Source organism: Ovis canadensis, chromosome 13, assembly GCF_042477335.2.
Source record: "Ovis canadensis isolate MfBH-ARS-UI-01 breed Bighorn chromosome 13, ARS-UI_OviCan_v2, whole genome shotgun sequence".
NCBI classification, from domain to species: Eukaryota; Metazoa; Chordata; class Mammalia; order Artiodactyla; family Bovidae; genus Ovis; species Ovis canadensis.
The window spans coordinates 61,356,119-61,374,913 of NC_091257.1; the positions used below are offsets into that span (position 1 = coordinate 61,356,119).

An 18,795-nucleotide genomic window follows, 5' to 3' on the forward strand; every position below is an offset into this window, starting at 1 on the left:
GAAAACTCCTTAGAAAAAGAGTTAAGAAATGCACAATCTGGAGTTTATTTTTAAAGAGGACTTCTGGGTCTCTTGAAAGATTTGTGGTATTAATTCTGACTTTTGGTACAAGTGTATACTAGTACCAAATGCTGTATTTGGCCATCAGCATTTTTTTGTTTTCCAGTGTAAATAAGAGAAAGTGAAGATTTTTGTGGAGAGTTTCAATAATCTCATGTTCAATGATCACATATTCAGATTGAAAGTACTTAAAGCTTTGTAGTTAAAAAACCAAAACTACATATACACAGTCCCCTAAGGTAAACATAACTTATAGAAGGTGGTTCTACACATGAAAGGTCAGCAGTAGTGGTTTTTTCCTGCTCTGTGTAGACACATTGAGCTTTCCATCAGCACAGTGAGTGTGTGGCTTGAGACAGAGGTGTGGATGCTCACCTGCAAGGGGCTTTGCAGCAGCTGAGCAGACTGATGTGAGAAGGACTTGGGGTGGAAGTGAGGGCCCTGAGGCAGGAAAGGATTAGGAGATCTCTCCACCTGGCAGACTACTGGCCAGACCCTACACATCTGGCCCCTGGTGCCGGGGGTGGGGTGGGGGGGCTTCACTTTCAACCTGGAAGGTAGTTCTTGGTGAAAACAAGTTGAGCAGCAGACAAATGGTGGTCAGAGTTCATCCTCAAGAGGCTGAACGCAGGACCGTTAACCTTTCAGCTGTGAAACTGAACATCATTCTGGGTGTTTGCCCCTCCGTGTTAGGCTGATGGTGCTGCCTTGTGTCCTGCGCAGGGTGTCGGCTTGGCCTCAGCACTTCCTGGTCATGTCCAGAAAGATGTCAGTTAACAAAGCTTGCACTTCCCATTTTCTTCTCCCTCTGGTGAAAAAGTGTGTGACTGTTTTAAGAGATACTCTTCTCTTGGGAAAGAAGCAACTCAATGATAAAAGCAAGAAGTTACACTGGGGGACAGAAGGCTGTAACTCTAAGGATGTGTTCCCCTTCGCGCTCACGTTTACCAGAATTTTACAGAACAACCATTACAACCACATGCAGAATAAGAGAAGAATTCTTATTTTTAAAAATATTTATTTATTTATTCGGCTGTGCCTGGTCTCTTAGTTGCAGTGTGTGGGATCTAGTGCCCTGACCAGGGATTGAACCCAGGACCCCTGCATTGGGAGCATGGAGTCTTAGCCACTGGACCACCAGGGGAGTCCCAAGAATAATTTTTAAGTCTACTCCATATTGTTTTGGTTGTTTCAAATAGTTTGTTTAGAATTCCTTACAACCTAGTTAAATAATCTTTTCAAGTAATTGACTACTCTGGGGTAAGATTTCATAAACCAACTTTAATCCTTAAAGCTTGAAGGGACCTTTTAAATTTTTTTTGTGTAGTATTATCTAGGTAAGTTCTCAATTGAAAGCACTTTGTATAAAAAGTTTTTAATGTAATTTTTAGGGTATATATCTCATGTAGATGCTTTCCCACTCTTACTTGGCTGAGAACTTTTTGCATGTTGTGTTTGATTTTATGCCTTCCCTAGGAGCAGAACCAGGTCAAACTATGAATGAGTTACCTTTTCCTCCTACTTTCTTTTTTGATAGAAGCACAGGTAGGTATGTATAAAAGGAAATTTTAAAAAATCATACTTTATTGGCAGCATCTGTTTAGACATATATTTCCATACTGACTGTGAATTTAAAAGTGTAATTAAACAGTTACTATGGTGAGATTGGGTTGCTCTCTTTCATTTATCATTAAGACAACTTCATGGACAAAATGGACCATCATAGAGACAGTGAGTCTTAAAAAACAAGAAGTTAGAGTAACAGCCCTCCTGGAAGCCGCATCCGTTGCTCTGTAGACATCCCCACCATTCAGGTCTGCAGATTCAGTTAAGTATATAATCTGGTAATGTGCTGTGGAAGGTACATAGCTGATCTGCCCCAAGATACTAACAAGTTATTCTGGAGTGAGACAGGAATGTGCATTTTAGGTCCTATATGTGATGCAGAGTACTCTTGCCTGGAAAATCCCATGGACAGAGGAGCCTGGTAGGCTGCAGTTCATGGGGTGGTGAAGAGTTGGACACGACTGAGCAACTTCACTTTCACTTTTCACTTTCATGCATTGGAGAAGGAAATGGCAACCCACTCCAGTGTTCTTGCCTGGAGAATCTCAGGGACGGCAGAGCCTGGTGGGCTGCTGTCTATGGGGTTGCACAGAGTCAGATAGATTGAAGTGACTTAGCAGAAGCAACAGCAGCAGGGTGATGCAGACAGCTGTGAGGTAAACAGAATAGCCCAGCCAGCAACACAAAGCAAATGTGTGAGTAACTAATTGCCATTGTGGTGTTTTATTTTCTTGTTTTTGTTTAATTAAGTCTTATCTGACTCTTTGTGACCCCATAGACTGTAGCCCACCAGGCTCCTCTGTCCATGGGATTTCCCAGGCAAGAATACTGGAGTGGGTTGCCAGGCCCTCCTGCCAGGGGATCTTCCCGAACCAGGGATCAAACCAGGGTCTCCTGCAACTCCTGGCTTGGCAGGCAGATTCTTTTATCACTGAGCCACCTGAGAAGCCTGAACACATGTTCTTCCAGTCCCAAAATTATAGGGTTGTGCTTTAATTATTTAATTTAGCTTTTTTTGACCATTTTCATTTTTTCTAATGAGTTTTATTAGTTTCAAAGGTCTGCATAGTAGACATGGAAAGTAACAGATTTTGACTTTACGATTCTCAAAGGGGATCACACACTATTTAATGAAGACAATCTCTGAAGTTATTAACAATCCATTTTCCATGTTTAGGTAAAATTGTTTACTTACCTTGTTGAATACTTACTTTTTTTTTTCAATAGAATGGTCCCTGTCATCATGCTGGAGCCCTCAGAACACACGTCTGTGTGATACCGTCTTGTCTCAGCCGTCTTCTCTGCTCATGCTCTGTTCCTTGACTTGTTCCTCTTAATCACACACAGTTCAGGCATCAGAAGAGACTTTAGCATACTTACCTGCAAATACAGAAAAAGTATTATGACAGCAGGATAGTAAAACAAGTATTAGAGTGTTAGTGACAGAGCAAATCTCTTTGGGGTAAATTGTAGCATATTGTTGGTGGGATTTATTGTCCTGTTATGTCTTGTTCATAAGAAGAAGAAACACATGGATACCTTTGAGAAGCTCGGAGTGATCGTTGCTGTAAAGAGCAGAGAAGCTGTGGGTGATGAGGAAGGGTTGAGAAGGGGACTCAGGCTGCCTCCAGGAAGGAGGAAGCCAGTTCCCTTGGGTATGTACTTAGAGGTGCAGTTGCTGAGTCATAATGGATTAAACATTTTGAAGCTGTTCACTCAAGTGTCTGTGTGCTATTAAATTCCCACCAGCAATGTATGAAGAACTCATTTCTGCACACCCTTGTCGACACTTACTGTTTGTCGTTTTGATTATAGCCATGCCAGGGAGTGGTATCTTATGTTTTGATTTGCATTTCCCTAGTGACTTAACGATGTTAAGCATCTTCTCACCTGCTTATTGGCCATTTTTATATCTTCTTTGGAGAAATGTCAATTCAGATTCTTGGCCCATTTTTAACTTGTCTCTTATTTAGTTTTAGGAATTATTTATTCTATATAGTTTTGTGTCCCTTATCAGATGTATAATTTGCACATATTTTCTCCTACTCTGGATGGTATGCTTTGAAGCACAGAAGTTTTGATGAAGACCAGTTTATTTTCTTATTTTGTTGTTTGTGCTTTTGGTGTCCAATCTAAGAAGCCATTGACACAAGTACATTTTCTTGAAGCCTTTCTCTATTATCTTCTGAGCTTTACAGTTTTAGCTCTTATATGTGGGTGTTTGCTTCATTTTGAGTTAATCTTTGCATAGAGAGTAAGTTAGGGGTCCAGCTCCATTCTCCTGCATATGGATATTCAGTTGTCCAAGCATCATTTGTTGAAAAGAGTATTTTTCTGCATTGAGTGGTCTTGCTACCCTTTTGAAAATAATTGACCTTGAGCATAAGGGTTTATACCTGGATTTTCAGTTCTGTTCCACTGATCTGTCTTTTGGCCAGCACCTCACTTTTGATTCCTCTAACTTTGGAGTGAGTTCTGAAATCAGGAAGGGTCTGTCTTCCAGCTTTGTTTTTTTCACGATTGTTTTGTGGGTCTCTTGCATTTCCATAGGAATTTTAGGATCAGTTCATCAGCTTCTGCAAAAAAGGCTGGTGGAATTTTTATGGATTGTATTGACTCTGTGGATCGATGGATTGTGGGTTGATCTGTTGGCCATCGTGAGAGTGGCATGTCTTCCCAGCCATGAACACCAGGCACTTGTCAGTCAGAACTAGTTGTGTGTTTTGTCAGTGGTTCTCAAACCTTGTGGGCTCAGGACCTCATTACACTTTTAAACATTGAAGGTCCTTGAGAGCTTTTTTTACATGACTTGGTTCTTTCTATGTTAAAAATTAAGATTTAGAAATTTTAAATATGTATTTTTTTTGAATAATAACAAACTCGTTACATGTAATATAAATAACATTGCCTGTGAAAAAATAGCACTCTTTTCCAAAACAAAAAGTGATTTAATGATGAGAGTGGCATTGTTAGGTATTTTTGTGAATCTCTTTAATGTGTGATTTAATTGAATCCCGGCTGGAATCTTGTCTGCTTCTGTGTTGGCTCTGTTAGTGACATGCTGCTTTGGTGGACATGTAAGAGGGATATCTGGCTTCACACATAATATGTGCTGGGAAAGGGAGGAGTATGTTAATAGTCTTCTCATGTATCCTTGAACTTTGTTCCTATACCAGAAATCCACTGTGCTTCTGTGAGAAGAGAATAAGGGCATTCAGCATTGATCCTTTCAACCTCTTGGCCCCAGAAAGGGCTTCTGGGACCTCTCATGGGGTTTGGACTACACTTTGAGACCCCCTGTCTCAGAGAACAAGACTGATGATATATTGCATGAGAAAATGTTGCAATAACTGAATGACAGTTTTATTACCTGTATTGACGGGCAACTGGGTCAGTACCTGCTCTTTCTGTAGACTCTCCTCGACCCTAAAGGATTAGGTAGTTGTTTGATAAACATGAAATCAACCAGCCAGTGAGTTTTATTAGGTATGTGTGATTATATAAATAGTAAGTTATTTTAAAAAAGTTGAACCTACAGAAATGAAGCAAAGTGGAACATGATCCTTGAGTTTTAATCTTAACTACACATTGTTAGTCATCTGGGGTCCTTCCTTCTAGTTTCATTTGTTTCATTTTAAATATTCAAAATTATATGAATTTTAAAAATATAGTTGCAGTTATACTGTCCACAGTTTTTTAATATCCTGCTTTTTTTACTTTATATAATCTTGGTGAATATTTTTAATACTTGTAATATATTGCTTTATTTTTTTGCTTTTCTATAGTTCAGTGTTTATTTCCCCTTTTTTGACTAAAGCTGCCATGAGTATTATTATAAAATGGTTTACATATTGTTGAATTGTTTCGCTAGTACATATTTTAAATAGACGAAAGTATGGGAGTTTGGGGTGTGTGTTGATACTGTATCCTAGTTAGATGAGTCTTGTTAGCTTTTATTATGGAATTTAACCTTAGAAGGAGGAGGATATTGCAGCAGTCCTCAATGTATGGTACTCATTACCTCAGTTTAGCTTCCATCAGCTTGCTGCATTCTTGTATTTTTGTTTCTTCTCTTTCCTTACACTCACAAAAAAGCTATTAACATATTCCAAAGCAAATTCCAAATGTGTAATTTCATCTGTAGTCTTTTAGTTTATATCTTTTAAAGATGAAACATTTAAAAATAAAAGCCACAGCACCTTCATTGCACTCAACAAAATTATTAATCATTCTGTAATACCTTTGATCACCCACGCAACATTCAATTTTTCCTGTCAAAAATATCATTTTAATTTAATTTATTTGCACCTGGGTCCAGATACATTTCTCATACATAAGGTTATTTTGGTTAAAGCTTTTCCATTTTGTAGCAATAAAAATCTCCCCTTTTTTTCCATGTCTCAGGTTTGCTGTAGAAATGAGGCATCTGTCTGTAGTATGCCCCACATTTTTGGTTTAGCTTGTGACATTCGTTGGTGTTGTTTAACTTTAACACATACTGTTCCTAGGGTTTCCTTTAAATTGGGAGTGGGGTTTGGAAGTTTGATTAAACATAGGTTCTGTTTTGGCAAGAATATTTCATTGACCTTATGCTCTTGATCCTGTTAAGAGTGTAATACCCACTTGTTGCATGTTAGTCATCAGATTGAAAAGTGGCTTCAGTCCCTCTGAGCTCCCCGTCAGCTCTTTCCCTCCTTTCTAGCAGACATCAGCGATCATTTCATTAGCTATAGCAATGTGATTTCCAGATTCTGTCATCCACCCTGTTTTTCGTTGTGACCCCTATATAGTGAACAGCATGCCCTGGTCTTTAGTTGTGTTAAATACTCATTCAGCAAGAGCAGGCTGATGGCTTGTTTCCCTGGAGCAATCTTCAGAAAAAGGAGTTGGTGTCTTGACAGCCTTCACTGGTCACTTCTGTAGTGGTGGCCTGTAACCACTGGATTTTTGTACGTTTGTTTCCGTTCATTCTTTGTGCCTCCTGCATTCTCTGTCTTTGGCCATCAGGAGCCCCTCTCTTCCTTTCCTGTTGCTTCTGTGACGGGACCGCAGGAGTCTTAGAGAGCTTCCTTGCCGTCGCGATACGATGTCCCAGGTTCATCTCAAATTGAGCAATGTTCCGCACAAATGTGGCTGGCTGAGGCGCTGCCACAGGCCGGAGGAGACTGGAGAGAAATGACAGCTCAGTGCAGTGTGGGGATCCCAGAGCAGGACCTGGCATAGGAGGGGGATGTTAGTAGAACAAATAGTGAAAGCCGAAGAAAATCTATACAGCTGAGCTTGAACCCCACGGGGGCTAGAGGTGCTGACCCCCAGCAGTCGAAGAGCCCCTTGTGACTTGACACGCAGCCCTCCCTGCCCAGGGTTCTGTACCTGGGTATCCCTGGTTCTGCATTTTGTATTCAGCCAACCACAGGTATGTCCATTTTATTGAAAAGAAAAAATCTGCATATAAGTGGACCCACATGTGCCTCAAAAACCCCCTTGTTCAAGGGCCAACTGTAATTTTAAAGTTACGTTTACAGTAAATATAAAATGATTCTGTGGATTTTACCCAGCTTGTTTGATTTTATGTTTGTGTTTCCTTTTATGTTGAAAGTCTTAGTACTTAATATAATGCTTTTCTCTTATTATATTACAGTTTGTGTATGTGTGTGTATAATACATAAAATAGCTTCAAAATAATACCAACATTTGCCCCAAAGAACAACCCACCTGAGTGCATTTTAAGATTTTCTTGTGAGTTTTCAGGATTTTGTGTGTGAATACTCTCTTTTAATGTCACTTAGAATAACTCTTCTTTGTATATTTATGCCACCAACTTGATATAGTCAGTTTTGAGATTGATTTATATTTTTTTAAGGATTGTCTTGAGTGTCCAAGAAGACCTAAATAAGTTTTTACGTATAAAACAAACATTTCGGGTATGTGGGAAAAGAATTGTTTAGAAACAGAACTAAGAGAACTATACGCTCCCAAGTAGTTGATAAGGTTAATAAAACTTTCTGAGATGGAGCTTTGACAGACGGAATTAACAAAGTCTGCTAGCCTGGAGACCTCTTGGTTGGGGGGAAGGGCCCTCTGATTTCATGTCTCTTTGTTTTTTCATGTAAATAGAAAATGAAATCAAATCAGGAGGATGACCCCTTTTGTTTGGCTCATTAAGTTTTTGTGAAAGTTGCCTCTGAACACCATTAGGTTGTCCTGTTACCAGGTCTTATGCCAAGAAACGGTTTGCTTTGACAATAGATCTCTTCCCCCTTTGCCCCCTTTTCTCTTCACAACCTTGAGACCTGATTTATGCCAAGAAGCAATAGGTTATATAGCTGTAAGTCTTAAAATAGTTTTGGTTTCTTAAACAAGTAATGAAAAAGTTATTTTGTGTTTTATTGGAATTGTTGTCTGTATTCTTTAAGTATTATTTTAGATTGAGATATTTGATAATAAAGTCTTAATTTCAGTGCTTTGTATCTGTGCAGTTTACTTGGTTTTTTAAAAAAAAAATGCGTGTGTCATGTTGGTAATTTAAGAGATAGGGTGTATGATTGCTTGTTCATGTGGGTTGCCCAGGCAGAACCACTGTTGTACTAAGCTGCTGCCATGGCTGCCTTTTCAACCTTGGCTTATACACTGTTGCAGAAATACAGAAGTAGACAGGATCATATCATGACCCCTCCTTCTCCTCTCCCGGGAAGAGCACCTGTGAGCCCCCATGTCTCTGCCCCACATCACGTTATCTCCCCTGGAAGTGTTTCAGTATGCATCCCTAGAAGCTAGGGTCTCATTTTATTTATTATCATTATTAAGCATAACAGATAAAGCCATATAAACAAAGCCACAGTTGGGACAGTATGTGTATCTTGTCCCCGTTTGTATTGAAGAAGCCAGGCTCCTGGTCCAGCTTCGCAGAACCCCTAGGCCTTCCTGTGTGCTTGTGTTTGCTGCAAGGTTACAGTAAGATCACATCCTGGGTTTGTTGTTCAGGACTACTTCCTGTCTGTGGTGTGCTGTTTCAATCACAAGGGGCATAATTTGTGACCGACTGAAAAAATATAGGTAGTATATATAATAAAGGACTTATATTGATTTTTTTTCTCTTTGTATCTTGTTTTCAGCCAGACATTTTTCCCCCCTTTGAGAATCTTAATACTCAAGTTAATAGTGTAAAAAAGCATCTGCACCTCCCTGCTGTGACTGTCAGTGTAGGTACCACCATATTTTCTGGATTTTACAATTTAACACATTGCAGGTGATTACAGTTTAACATATTTGTCATTTATTCTGCATTGTGGAAAACATGGATCTCTGAAACTGATTTGTTTCAGGCCCTTCTCCTCTGTTAGTAGTTTCCATTTCCAAGTCTGTTGTACAGCGTTTCAGTGATTCTGTGCTTCTGTGGTTGATGATACATTTGACAGTAGGACTAGTTTACCTTTGATCATCAGATTATTTCATTATAAAGGGTTTTAAGAATTTATCATAAGCAGGTTATTGAGAATAGAAAGTGCCATCATAGAAACTTAAAAACCTACATGGTTTACCTAGTGACAAAAAACAGCTTTTAAATTTATCTGCCACTTGGATGCTGTGTGTTTTTAGAAAAGCTTGAAAAATCTGGGTTAAATAACTTCTTTATCTTTTGAGGAGTCATAGCTTACATAGAGAGGGAACGCTTAAGTCACACCTGGATGTCTGAGAACCGTGGTTCTGACACTCGTAATATAAAATCATGATAACTGGTATCCCTTCTAAGCCAGTGTTACTTCATGATCCTTTTGGGAAAATTACATGAAGTTCAGTGTCCAGCTGTTGAGCCAGGCAAAAGCTTTACGCGAGCTGCTTGGCATGCTTTTGCCCTGTGTTCCTGTTGCTTTTGGTTTCTTTCTTCAAGACTGTGAAGGGATTCCTTTAAAACAAACTTGTTTATTTCTCCAGGCTACTGCTTTCCTGGAAGAAAATGAAATGGGCTGGTCAAAAACTATATATGCATAAATTTGGGATTCATCAGTCTCAAACTGGAGTTCTGTTAATTTGGTAATTTTCTGTTCTTAAAAAATGAATTTCTTTTATTTTTTCCAAAACTTTAAGCTTTTTATTTTGTATTGGGGTTTAGCTGATTAACAATGTTGTGTAGTTGCAGCTGAATAGCAAAGGGACTCAGCCATACGTATACATGTATCCATTTCCCCCAGACGTTCCTTCCATCCCAGTTGGCACATAACGTTGAACAGAGTTCCACATGTTACACAGTAGGTGCTTGTTGGTTATCCATTTTAAAAGAAGCAGTGCATACATGTCCATCCCAAAGTCCCTAAGTAGCCATTCCACGCCTAGCAACCATAAATTAGTTTTCTGTGAGTCTCTTTGTGTTTTGAAGCAAGTTCTTTTGTATCATTTCTTTTTAGATTCCACATACAGGGGATATATATAATTTCTCCTTCTCTGTCTGTCTGTCTTCACTCTGTGTGATCCTCTTTCAGTCCCTGCATGTTGCTGCAAATAGCATTATTTCATTCTTTATAATTGTTGTTCAGCCGCTCAGTCATGTCCAGCTCTTTGCGACCCTATGGACTGCAGCATGCCTGTCTTTCCCTGTCTTTCACCATCTCCTAGATTGCTCAAACTCATGTCTGTTGAGTTGGTGATTCCTTGCAACCTCTCATCTTCTGTTGTCCCCTTCTCCTCTTGCCTTCAGTCTTTCCCAGCATCAGGGTATTTTCCAGTAAGTTGGCTCTTTGCATTAGGAGGCCAAAGTATTGGAGTTTCAGCTTCATCATCAGTCCTTTCAATAAATATTCAGGGTTGATTTCCTTTAGGATTGACTGGTTTGATCTCCTTGCTGTCCAAGGGATTCTCAAAAGTCTTCTCCAGTCCCATGGTTTGAAAACATCAGTTCTTTGATGCCCAACCTTTTTTATTGTCCATCTCTCTCATCCGTGGATGACTACTAGAAAAATCATAGCTTTGACTCTACGGACCTTTGCAGGCAAAGTAATGTCTCTGCTTTTTAATATGCTGTCTAGATTTGTCATTGCTTTTTTCCAAGGAGCAAGCGTCTTTTAATTTCATGGCTGCAGTCACCATCCGCAGTGATTTTGGAGCCTAAGAAAATAAAGTCTGTCACTGTTTCCATTGTTAATTGCTGAGTAATATTCCATCATATATTACTCAGTCATTAAAAGAATGAAATAATGCCATTTGCAGCAATGTGAAGGGACCTAGAGAGTGTCACACGGAGTGAATTAGGCGCTAGTGGTTAAGAACCCACCTGCCAGTGCAGGAGATGTAAGATCCCTGGTTCAACCCCTGGGTTGGGAAGATCCCCTGAAGCAGGGCCTGGCAACGCACTCCAGTATACTTGCCTGGAGAATCCCATAAATAGAGGAGCCTGGCGGGCTACAATCCATAGGGTCACAAAGAGTCCATCTTAACTGAAGCTACTTAGCATGAACACACACACATTCCATTGTATATATGTACCACATCTTTATCCATTCCCTTGTTGATGGACACTGAGGTTGTTTCCATGTCTTGGCCACTGTAAACAGGGCTATAAAGAACATTGGGGTGCATATAATCTTTCAAATTATGTTTTTCTCCAGATACATGCCCGAGTGGGATTGCAGGGTCATATGGTAGCTCTATTCTTAGTTTTTTTAAGGAACTTCCATACTGTTCTCTATAGTGGCTGTACCAGTTAGCATTCCCACCAGCAGTGTAGGAAGAATCCTCTCACTATACCCTCTGCAGCATTTGTTGTTTGTGGGTTTTTTGTATTTAACCATTCTGACTGTTGTGGGGTGATCTCTCATTGTAGTTTTTACTTGCATTTATCTAATAACTAGCCATGTTGGCATCTTTTCTTGTGCCTGTTGCTTATCTGTTTATCTTTGGAGAAATGTCTTTTCAGGTCTTTTGCCCATTTTTTGAGTGGATTGTTTATTTTGATGCTGTTAGGTGTCTTAAGCTGTTTGTAAATTTTAGAGACTAATCCCTTATTGGTTGCATTGTTTGCAAATATTTTCTCAATCTGTGGGTTGTCTTTTCCTTTTATTGTTTCCTTTGCTGAGCAAAAGCTTTAAAGTCGACCCTATTTGTTTCTTTTTGTTTTTATTTACGTTATTGTGGAAGATGGATCAAGAAAGATGTTGCTGTGATTTATATGAGTGTTCTGCCTATGTTTTCCTCTAGGAGTGTTACAGAATTCTATATATACATAAATTTGGGATTCATCAGTCCCAAACTGGAGTTCTAGTACTTTGATAATTTTCTGTTTTTAAAAAATGAATTTCTGAACATGAGTGGGTTTGTATATGTTAGCATTTGGTTTCTAAATCTTACAGTATTATAGTTAGCAAATTAATATGAAGAAGAAACCTTTTTTTAAAATGTAATTTCTTGGGTGTGAAAGGTGGACATAATGGGCAAATTTCTTTAAACTACTTAGACTGCAGAGGGATAAACATATGACCTAGAAAACTTGAGGATTTTAAAACTGCTTAATAGTTTCATTTTATAATTAAATACCCTCTGCACTTCAAGTTACCAATTTACTGTCTGTCGTTTTACAGGATTCGCTGGCTAACATTGAACTTCTCCCAGTGGAGCCACAAAGTAAACAGCTCATGACTTCTGATCAGGACGCTAAGGTCGTGGCTGAACCGCAGGGCCAACGAGTCCAAGAAGGGAAAGACAGTGCACATCTGGTGAGTGGGCGTCCAGGCCAGCGCTGGCCCGTGCACCCTCTTCTGTTGTGATAACAGGCTCTGCACTCTACTCAGAACACTTATGCTTAAATATAGGGGTAAATTCTGAGTATACTTAGGGCTTGCTTAGTAGAGGAAATTCCAGATTTCTAAGTGATAGAGAAAACACGGGCATTATAGTTCTTAAGGCTTAAAGCTTTGGACTTAAAATCACTAAGATAAAGGCAGTGATTTATAAATATTTTAATAACATGATAGCCATTGTAGTGGTATTTATTTAAAGAGTTAATTAGAAATTATAATACAGATTTAAAATTTTGAGTGCATTTGTTTATTGTAAGCTATTATCATGTCAGGCAATGAGATTTAAAGTTTCTAAATGATATTGGGAAAAGTAGGTTTTCTCAATTTTTCCAGTTGAAATGACAAGGAATAACACCAGTCAGAATTTAAAAGTATTTTACATTTCAAGGCTCCTACATCATTTTGACTATCTCATTAAATTTCTTTGTCATATAAGTGTGCTTTTCTCAGTGGGTTTTGTTTTGCTCAATTACCATGGTTTGAAAATGTGTTTCTTTGCATTGTAGTGATGGTGTGTCTGGTGTTTTCAATTTTACAGATGAATGGTCCCATATCTCAGACAACTTCTCAGACAAGTTCCATTCCAGCTTTGAGTCAGGTAATTCAGCTCAGAAATTAATCATAGCTGAAGCTCACAGACAATGCATTATAGTAAATATTAATTGTAAAGAAATTAGAAAATGTGAATGTTCCCCAAAAAGAGAGTGGGGGAGGACCCACTTGGGAACAGTATATGTCAGTACTGTGTATTCTCTTCTAGTATGTGCGTGTAGCTCTACAGACAGCTGAGTGCCATGTGTATTAATTTCATCTCTTCATCACAGTGTTGTTAATGGTTCACTGATCATCTAGTGTGTGTGTGATTAACTTTACATTTCAACAGCCTGTATTCCTTAAAGCACAGAAGTCATATTAAGTTTTTACTGAGAACATTGGTTTCACTGTTTGCGTTTTCATGTATCAGATGCATTTGGAGTCAGGCACGTTTAGGTTGGCAGTCTTCTAAGTGATCTTATGTGATCTTCTAAGTGATCTTATGATCTTACGATTTATGTCCTACGGAATTTTAAAATTAAGTCTTTTTTAAAGTAAATGTAAATTTTTAAAGTAATATTACAAAATTTATAGCAGCCTCCTCTGCACCCCAACTTATAAGCAGCTCATGTAGAAGTTAAAAAAGGCGGGGAATTGGATTGTTGATATATTTTTAATAAGGCAGAATTTTAAAAAATGAAGGGTGTCCTCCAAACTACTGTATTTTATCATTATTATGTATATAGGGTTTTTGCATATTGTATTTTACACTGATTTTAAGTGAATTCTGTAATATTTTAAGTCATTTGAAAGTCAAATATAAGAGTTAACACTATACAGAAATCACTGACAGATTTAAAAAACTGTTTTAGATCAAATCTCCCACTTCCTCTTGGTTGATTCATGATCTGATATAATATTCACATGTCTTTAAAACCCATGTTAGGGCATAAAACTAGATATTTGGATTCTGTGGGTGGGTTTTGGTATGGGGTTCACTTTCTTTTAAACTATGTTGTGGGAAACAATTGAGATAAGACCTGCCTAGAAAAGAAGTATAACACTTGAGCCAGCATTCAATATTCATTTCTGTGGAGAAATGATTTGCAACTAGTGCTGCCTGCACATGATTTCTTTGTCATTATGAAGAGTTCATGTCTTATAATCAAGTATTACATGACTGGTTCTTGGTCCAGCTTTGCTACTCAGTACCCCTGGTGTCACAGAACACATCTCTGACATCTGGTATTGTAAAGTATGTGTATTCTCCTCACCAGTTTTTCAGAGTATTTGCACACTTTAGGTTTTTATAGGATCACTAAATGCTAGAACTAGAAGGGATCATCATTAAGAGACCATCTGGGCTCACAACATGTGTGTTCTTTAAAACTTGATAACAGATTTGCATTCTGTAGAAAGTAGGAGTCTTGTTAAAGAGTACATACATTTTTATGTAGTTTTAAACAGTATGTTTATACATATTTTACCTCATGCTTTCTCCCCATAGCAGACTTCATCTGTATATACCCTTGTGCCCTGTGGTATTTTATGTTGATTTACCATCATTTCTTTAGCTGTTCAGTTTTTGGTTACATTGAACGTGTTTCTTTTTTTCCTCCTATCATAAATGACATTGCTTTGAACATTTTTCTAACTGGCATTATAATGGCACACCTGTGTGGACAGCTGAGTTGGTGTGGTGGCTCTGAGTACTGACCCTTCATAGTCTGCAGCTGTGCAACTGCAAAGTGTCTGTGCTTAGCTGTCTGATTTGAGAACCAGTCTTTTTCAAGGTTTAGTCTTTCCCCTAGAGTTGGATGCAGTGTAAGTAGGAGGACAATGTCCTTAGGAACAGCCAAATAAATGTCTGAATAATTCACAAGTAGGTTTGCATTTTGGCCATGGTGCTGCCAATTGTTATACAGCTCCCTGCTAATCTCCTTCCCCAAATAATACCCTTATTGAGTTGTAACTGTTTGCAAGTCTAGCCAATCAGTGAGTATAAAAAGTGATCTTAACTGGAGGAAACTGAGAGCAGAGAGGCTTTAGCAGTTTCCCTAAAATTGCTCATCTGTCCAGGATTTGAACCTGGGCAGCTTCAGAGCCGACTCAAGAAGAGATACATCCTCTTTGGCATGTGTTATTTCCTTTAGAAAGAGAAACAAGTAGAAAGTAATACCAGAAGCAAAATCTAGCTCTTGTCAGCACTTGGGAACAGTTTTGCATTATCTCTGAGTGGTTGAAATTAATTTGGGATAGAGATAGAGGATTTTAGGTGGGGAATAACATGACTTATAAAAAGATTACTTTGACTTTATTGTATTAATAGAATATATTGTAGTGAGCCAAGAATTGGTTCAGTTCAGTCACTCAGTTGTGTCCCACTCTTTGTGATCTCGTGGACTGCAGCACACCAGGCTTCCCTGTCTGTCACCAACTCCCAGAGCTTGCTCAAACTCTTGTCCATCGAGTCAGTGATACCATCCAACCATCTCGTCCTCTGTCATCCCCTTCTCCTGCCTTCAGTCTTTCCCAGCATCAGGGTCTTTTTCAATGAGTGAGTTTTTCACATCAGGTGGCCAAAGTATTGGAGTTTCAGCTTCAGCATCAGTCCTTCCAATGAACACCCAGGACTGATCTCCTTTAGGATGGACTGGTTGGATCTCCTTGCAGTCCAAGGGACTCTCAAGAGTCTTCTCCAACACCACAGTTCAAAAGCATCAGTTCTTCTGCACTCAGCTTTCTTTATACTCCCACTCTCTCACATCCATGCATGACTACTGGAAAAACCATAGCTTTGACTAGATGGATCTTTGTTGGCAGAGTAACATCTCTGCTTTTTAATATGCTGTCTAGGTTGGTCATAGCTTTTCTTCCAGGGAGCAAGTGTCTTTTAATTTGATGGCTGCAGTCACCGTTGCAGTGATTTTGGAGCCCAAGAAAATAAAGCGTCTCACTGTTTTCATTATTTCCCCATCTATTTGCCTTGAAGTGATGGGACCAGATGCCATGATGTTAGTTTTCTGAATGTTGAGCTTTAAGCCAGCTTTTTCACTCTCCTCTTTCACTTTCATCAAGAGCCTTTTTAATTCTTCACTTTCTGCCATAAGGGTGGTTTCATCTGCATATCTGAGGTGATTGATATTTCTCCCGGCAATCATGATTTCAGTTTGTGCATCATCCAGCCCAGTGTTTCTCACGATGTACTCTGCCTAGAAGTTAAATAAGCAGGGTGACAATATACAGCTTTGGCGTACTCCTTTCCCTATTTGGAACCAGCTTGTTGTTCCATGTCCAGTTCTAACTTGCTTCTTGACCTGCATACAGACTTCTCAGGAGGCAGGTCAGGTGGTCTGGTATTCCCATCTCTTTCAGAATTTTCCACAGTGTATTGTGATCCGCACAGTCAAAGGCTTTGGCATAGTCAATAAAACAGAATTAGATGTTTCTCTGGAACTTTCTTGCTTTTTCCATGATCCAGAGGATGTTGGCAATTTGATCTCTGGTTCCTCTGCCTTTTCCAAAACCAGCTTGAACATGTGGAAGTTCACGGTTCACGTATTGCTGAAGCCTGGCTTGGAGAATCTTGAGCATTACTTCACTAGCGTGTGAGATGAGTGCAATTGTGTGGTAGTTTGAGCATTCTTTGGCATTGCCTTTCTTTGGAATTGGAATGAAAACTGACCTTTTGCAGTCCTGTGGCCACTGCTGAGTTTTCCAAATTTGCTGCCATATTCAGTGCAGCACATTAACAGCATCATCTTTCAGGATTTGAAATAGCTCAACTAGAATTCCATCACCTCCACTAGCTTTGTTCATAGTGATGCTTCTTAAGGCCCACTTGACTCTGCATTCCAGGATGTCTGGCTCTAGGTGGGTGATCACACCACTGTGGTTATCTGGGTCATGAAAATCTTTTTTGTATAGTTCTTCTGTGTGTTCTTGCCACCAAGAATAGAAGCAAAGAAACCAAGTTAAAGAACTGGTAAGTAAGGTGAAAAATGTGGTGGCTTAGACTTGAAATGAATGGATTTTGGATTTTCTGGAAATCCATAAATGGCACCACTTTATGGATTGGATGTAGGGATTGCGGTCAGGGAAAAATCTATCAGGGATAGTTGAGTAACTTAGTGGATGATGGTTTTATTTGAGATGAAAAAAACTGGAAAGTATAGCTTTGTGGAGGGAAAATCCACCTGTTAAAAATTTTAAGTGAGCAGTGAAGTGGGTCACTAGTGTCAGTTGGTCCTAATTAGAGAGGTTAGGGCCTGAGATGTAAATTTGTAATCCACAAATAGGTTTTTTTGTTGTATTCCCTGTGGCTGAGCTGGTAAAGAATCTGCCTGCAATGCAGGAGACCCCAGTTCAATTGCTGGGTTGGGAAGATCCCCTGGAGAAGGGAAAGACTACCTACTCCAGTACTCTGGCCTGGAGAATTCCATGGACTGTATTATATTAGTCCATGGGGTCACAAAGAGTCGGACACGACTGAGCAACTTTCACTTAATAACTTCACCTAATGATATAGAAAAGAATTTTAAAGCTATTGTTGTTTATGTGGATTAGGTAACTGAGTTACCAGAAATAAAAAATCCAATTAAAAAGTAACCGAGTTGCCCTTTAGAATAAAATCAACTCTCATACTTTTTTTCCTTCTGTAATTTTTTGGCTGTCTTAAAAGTTTTATGTCCTTCAGAGGTGATGGTGGCTTTGTAGGATGACTGAGAATGTCCTTTTCTTTTTCAGTTGTTTGGAAGAGTTTGAGAAGCATAGGTGTCAGCTCTTCCTTGTGTGTTAGGTGGAGTTCCCCAGAGAAGTCATCCAGGCCTAGACTCTTGTTTGCATGGAATTTACTGTTGTTTTTAAATTGCAGATTGTATTTCACATCAAGTGATCTGTCTGTTCAAATTATCTAATTCTTCACTTAGTTTCATTGGGCTATGTATTTCTAGAAATTGTCCATTTCTTTTAAGTTGTTTGTTTTGTTGACATATAACTAACTGTTCATAATATTTTCTTTAATGGTATTTTGTATTTCCATGGTATTGGTTGTTACTTCTCCTCTTTCATTTCTTATTTTGTTTAGTTGTATTTCTTTTTTCTTTTGGTCAGCCTGGTCAGAGGTTTGTTACTTTTGTTTATCCTTTCAAAAAACTAGTTCTTGGTTTTATGATCTTTTTCTTAATTCTCTGTGTCCTCTCTGATCTTTATTATTTCTATGTTCCAGCTTTCGGTTCTGTTTATTGTTTCTTTTCTAATTCTTCAGGTGATAGATTAGGTTGTTTATTTGAGATTTTTTTCTTCTTTTTTTGAGGAAGTCTTGTATCACTATGAACTTCCCTCTTAGAACTGCTTTTGCTGCATCTCATAGTTTTCGTATGGTTGCTTCATTGTCATTTGTTTAGAAGTAATTCTAAATTTCCTCTTTGATTTCATTGTTGACCCAGTGGTCTCCTAGTAGCATGTTGTTTAGTCTCTATGCAGTTGTTTTTTCCTCTTTCCTCTTTTCTGTGGTTGATGTTCTACTTTTATGCTATTGTGGTCAGGAAAGATGCTTGAAATAATTTCTGTTCTATTCGGTTTGTTGAGGCTTGTTTTGTGCCCTAGAGATTTTTCTATGTACTCTTAAAAAGAATGTGTATTCTGCTTTTTTTGGATGTAACATCCTGGAAATATCAATTAAATATAATAGTTCTGTTTTGTCATTCAAGATCTTTGTTGCCTTCTTATTTTCTGTCTGAAATATCTATCCATTTATGTCAGTGGAAGGTTAGAAGTCTGCTGTTACTATATTCCCATCCATTTTTTCCATTTATGTCTGTAGTGTTTGTTTTATGTATTAAGT

The 18,795-nt window shown here is 38.6% G+C and overlaps 1 protein-coding gene across 5 annotated transcripts in view; it reads left to right on the forward strand.

Moving 5' to 3' along the window:
• LARP4B (La ribonucleoprotein 4B) overlaps window positions 1–18,795 on the forward strand; it is an 85,323-nt gene that overhangs the window by 16,137 nt on the left and 50,391 nt on the right. For all 5 annotated transcript variants that reach the window (XM_069547937.1, XM_069547936.1, XM_069547934.1 and 2 more), the window contains exons 2-3: window positions 12,198–12,332; window positions 12,955–13,014. In XM_069547937.1, coding sequence (XP_069404038.1) covers window positions 12,252–12,332; window positions 12,955–13,014 — 141 coding nt within the window. In that variant the 5' untranslated portion in view covers window positions 12,198–12,251. The remainder of the gene's footprint in view (window positions 1–12,197; window positions 12,333–12,954; window positions 13,015–18,795) is intronic.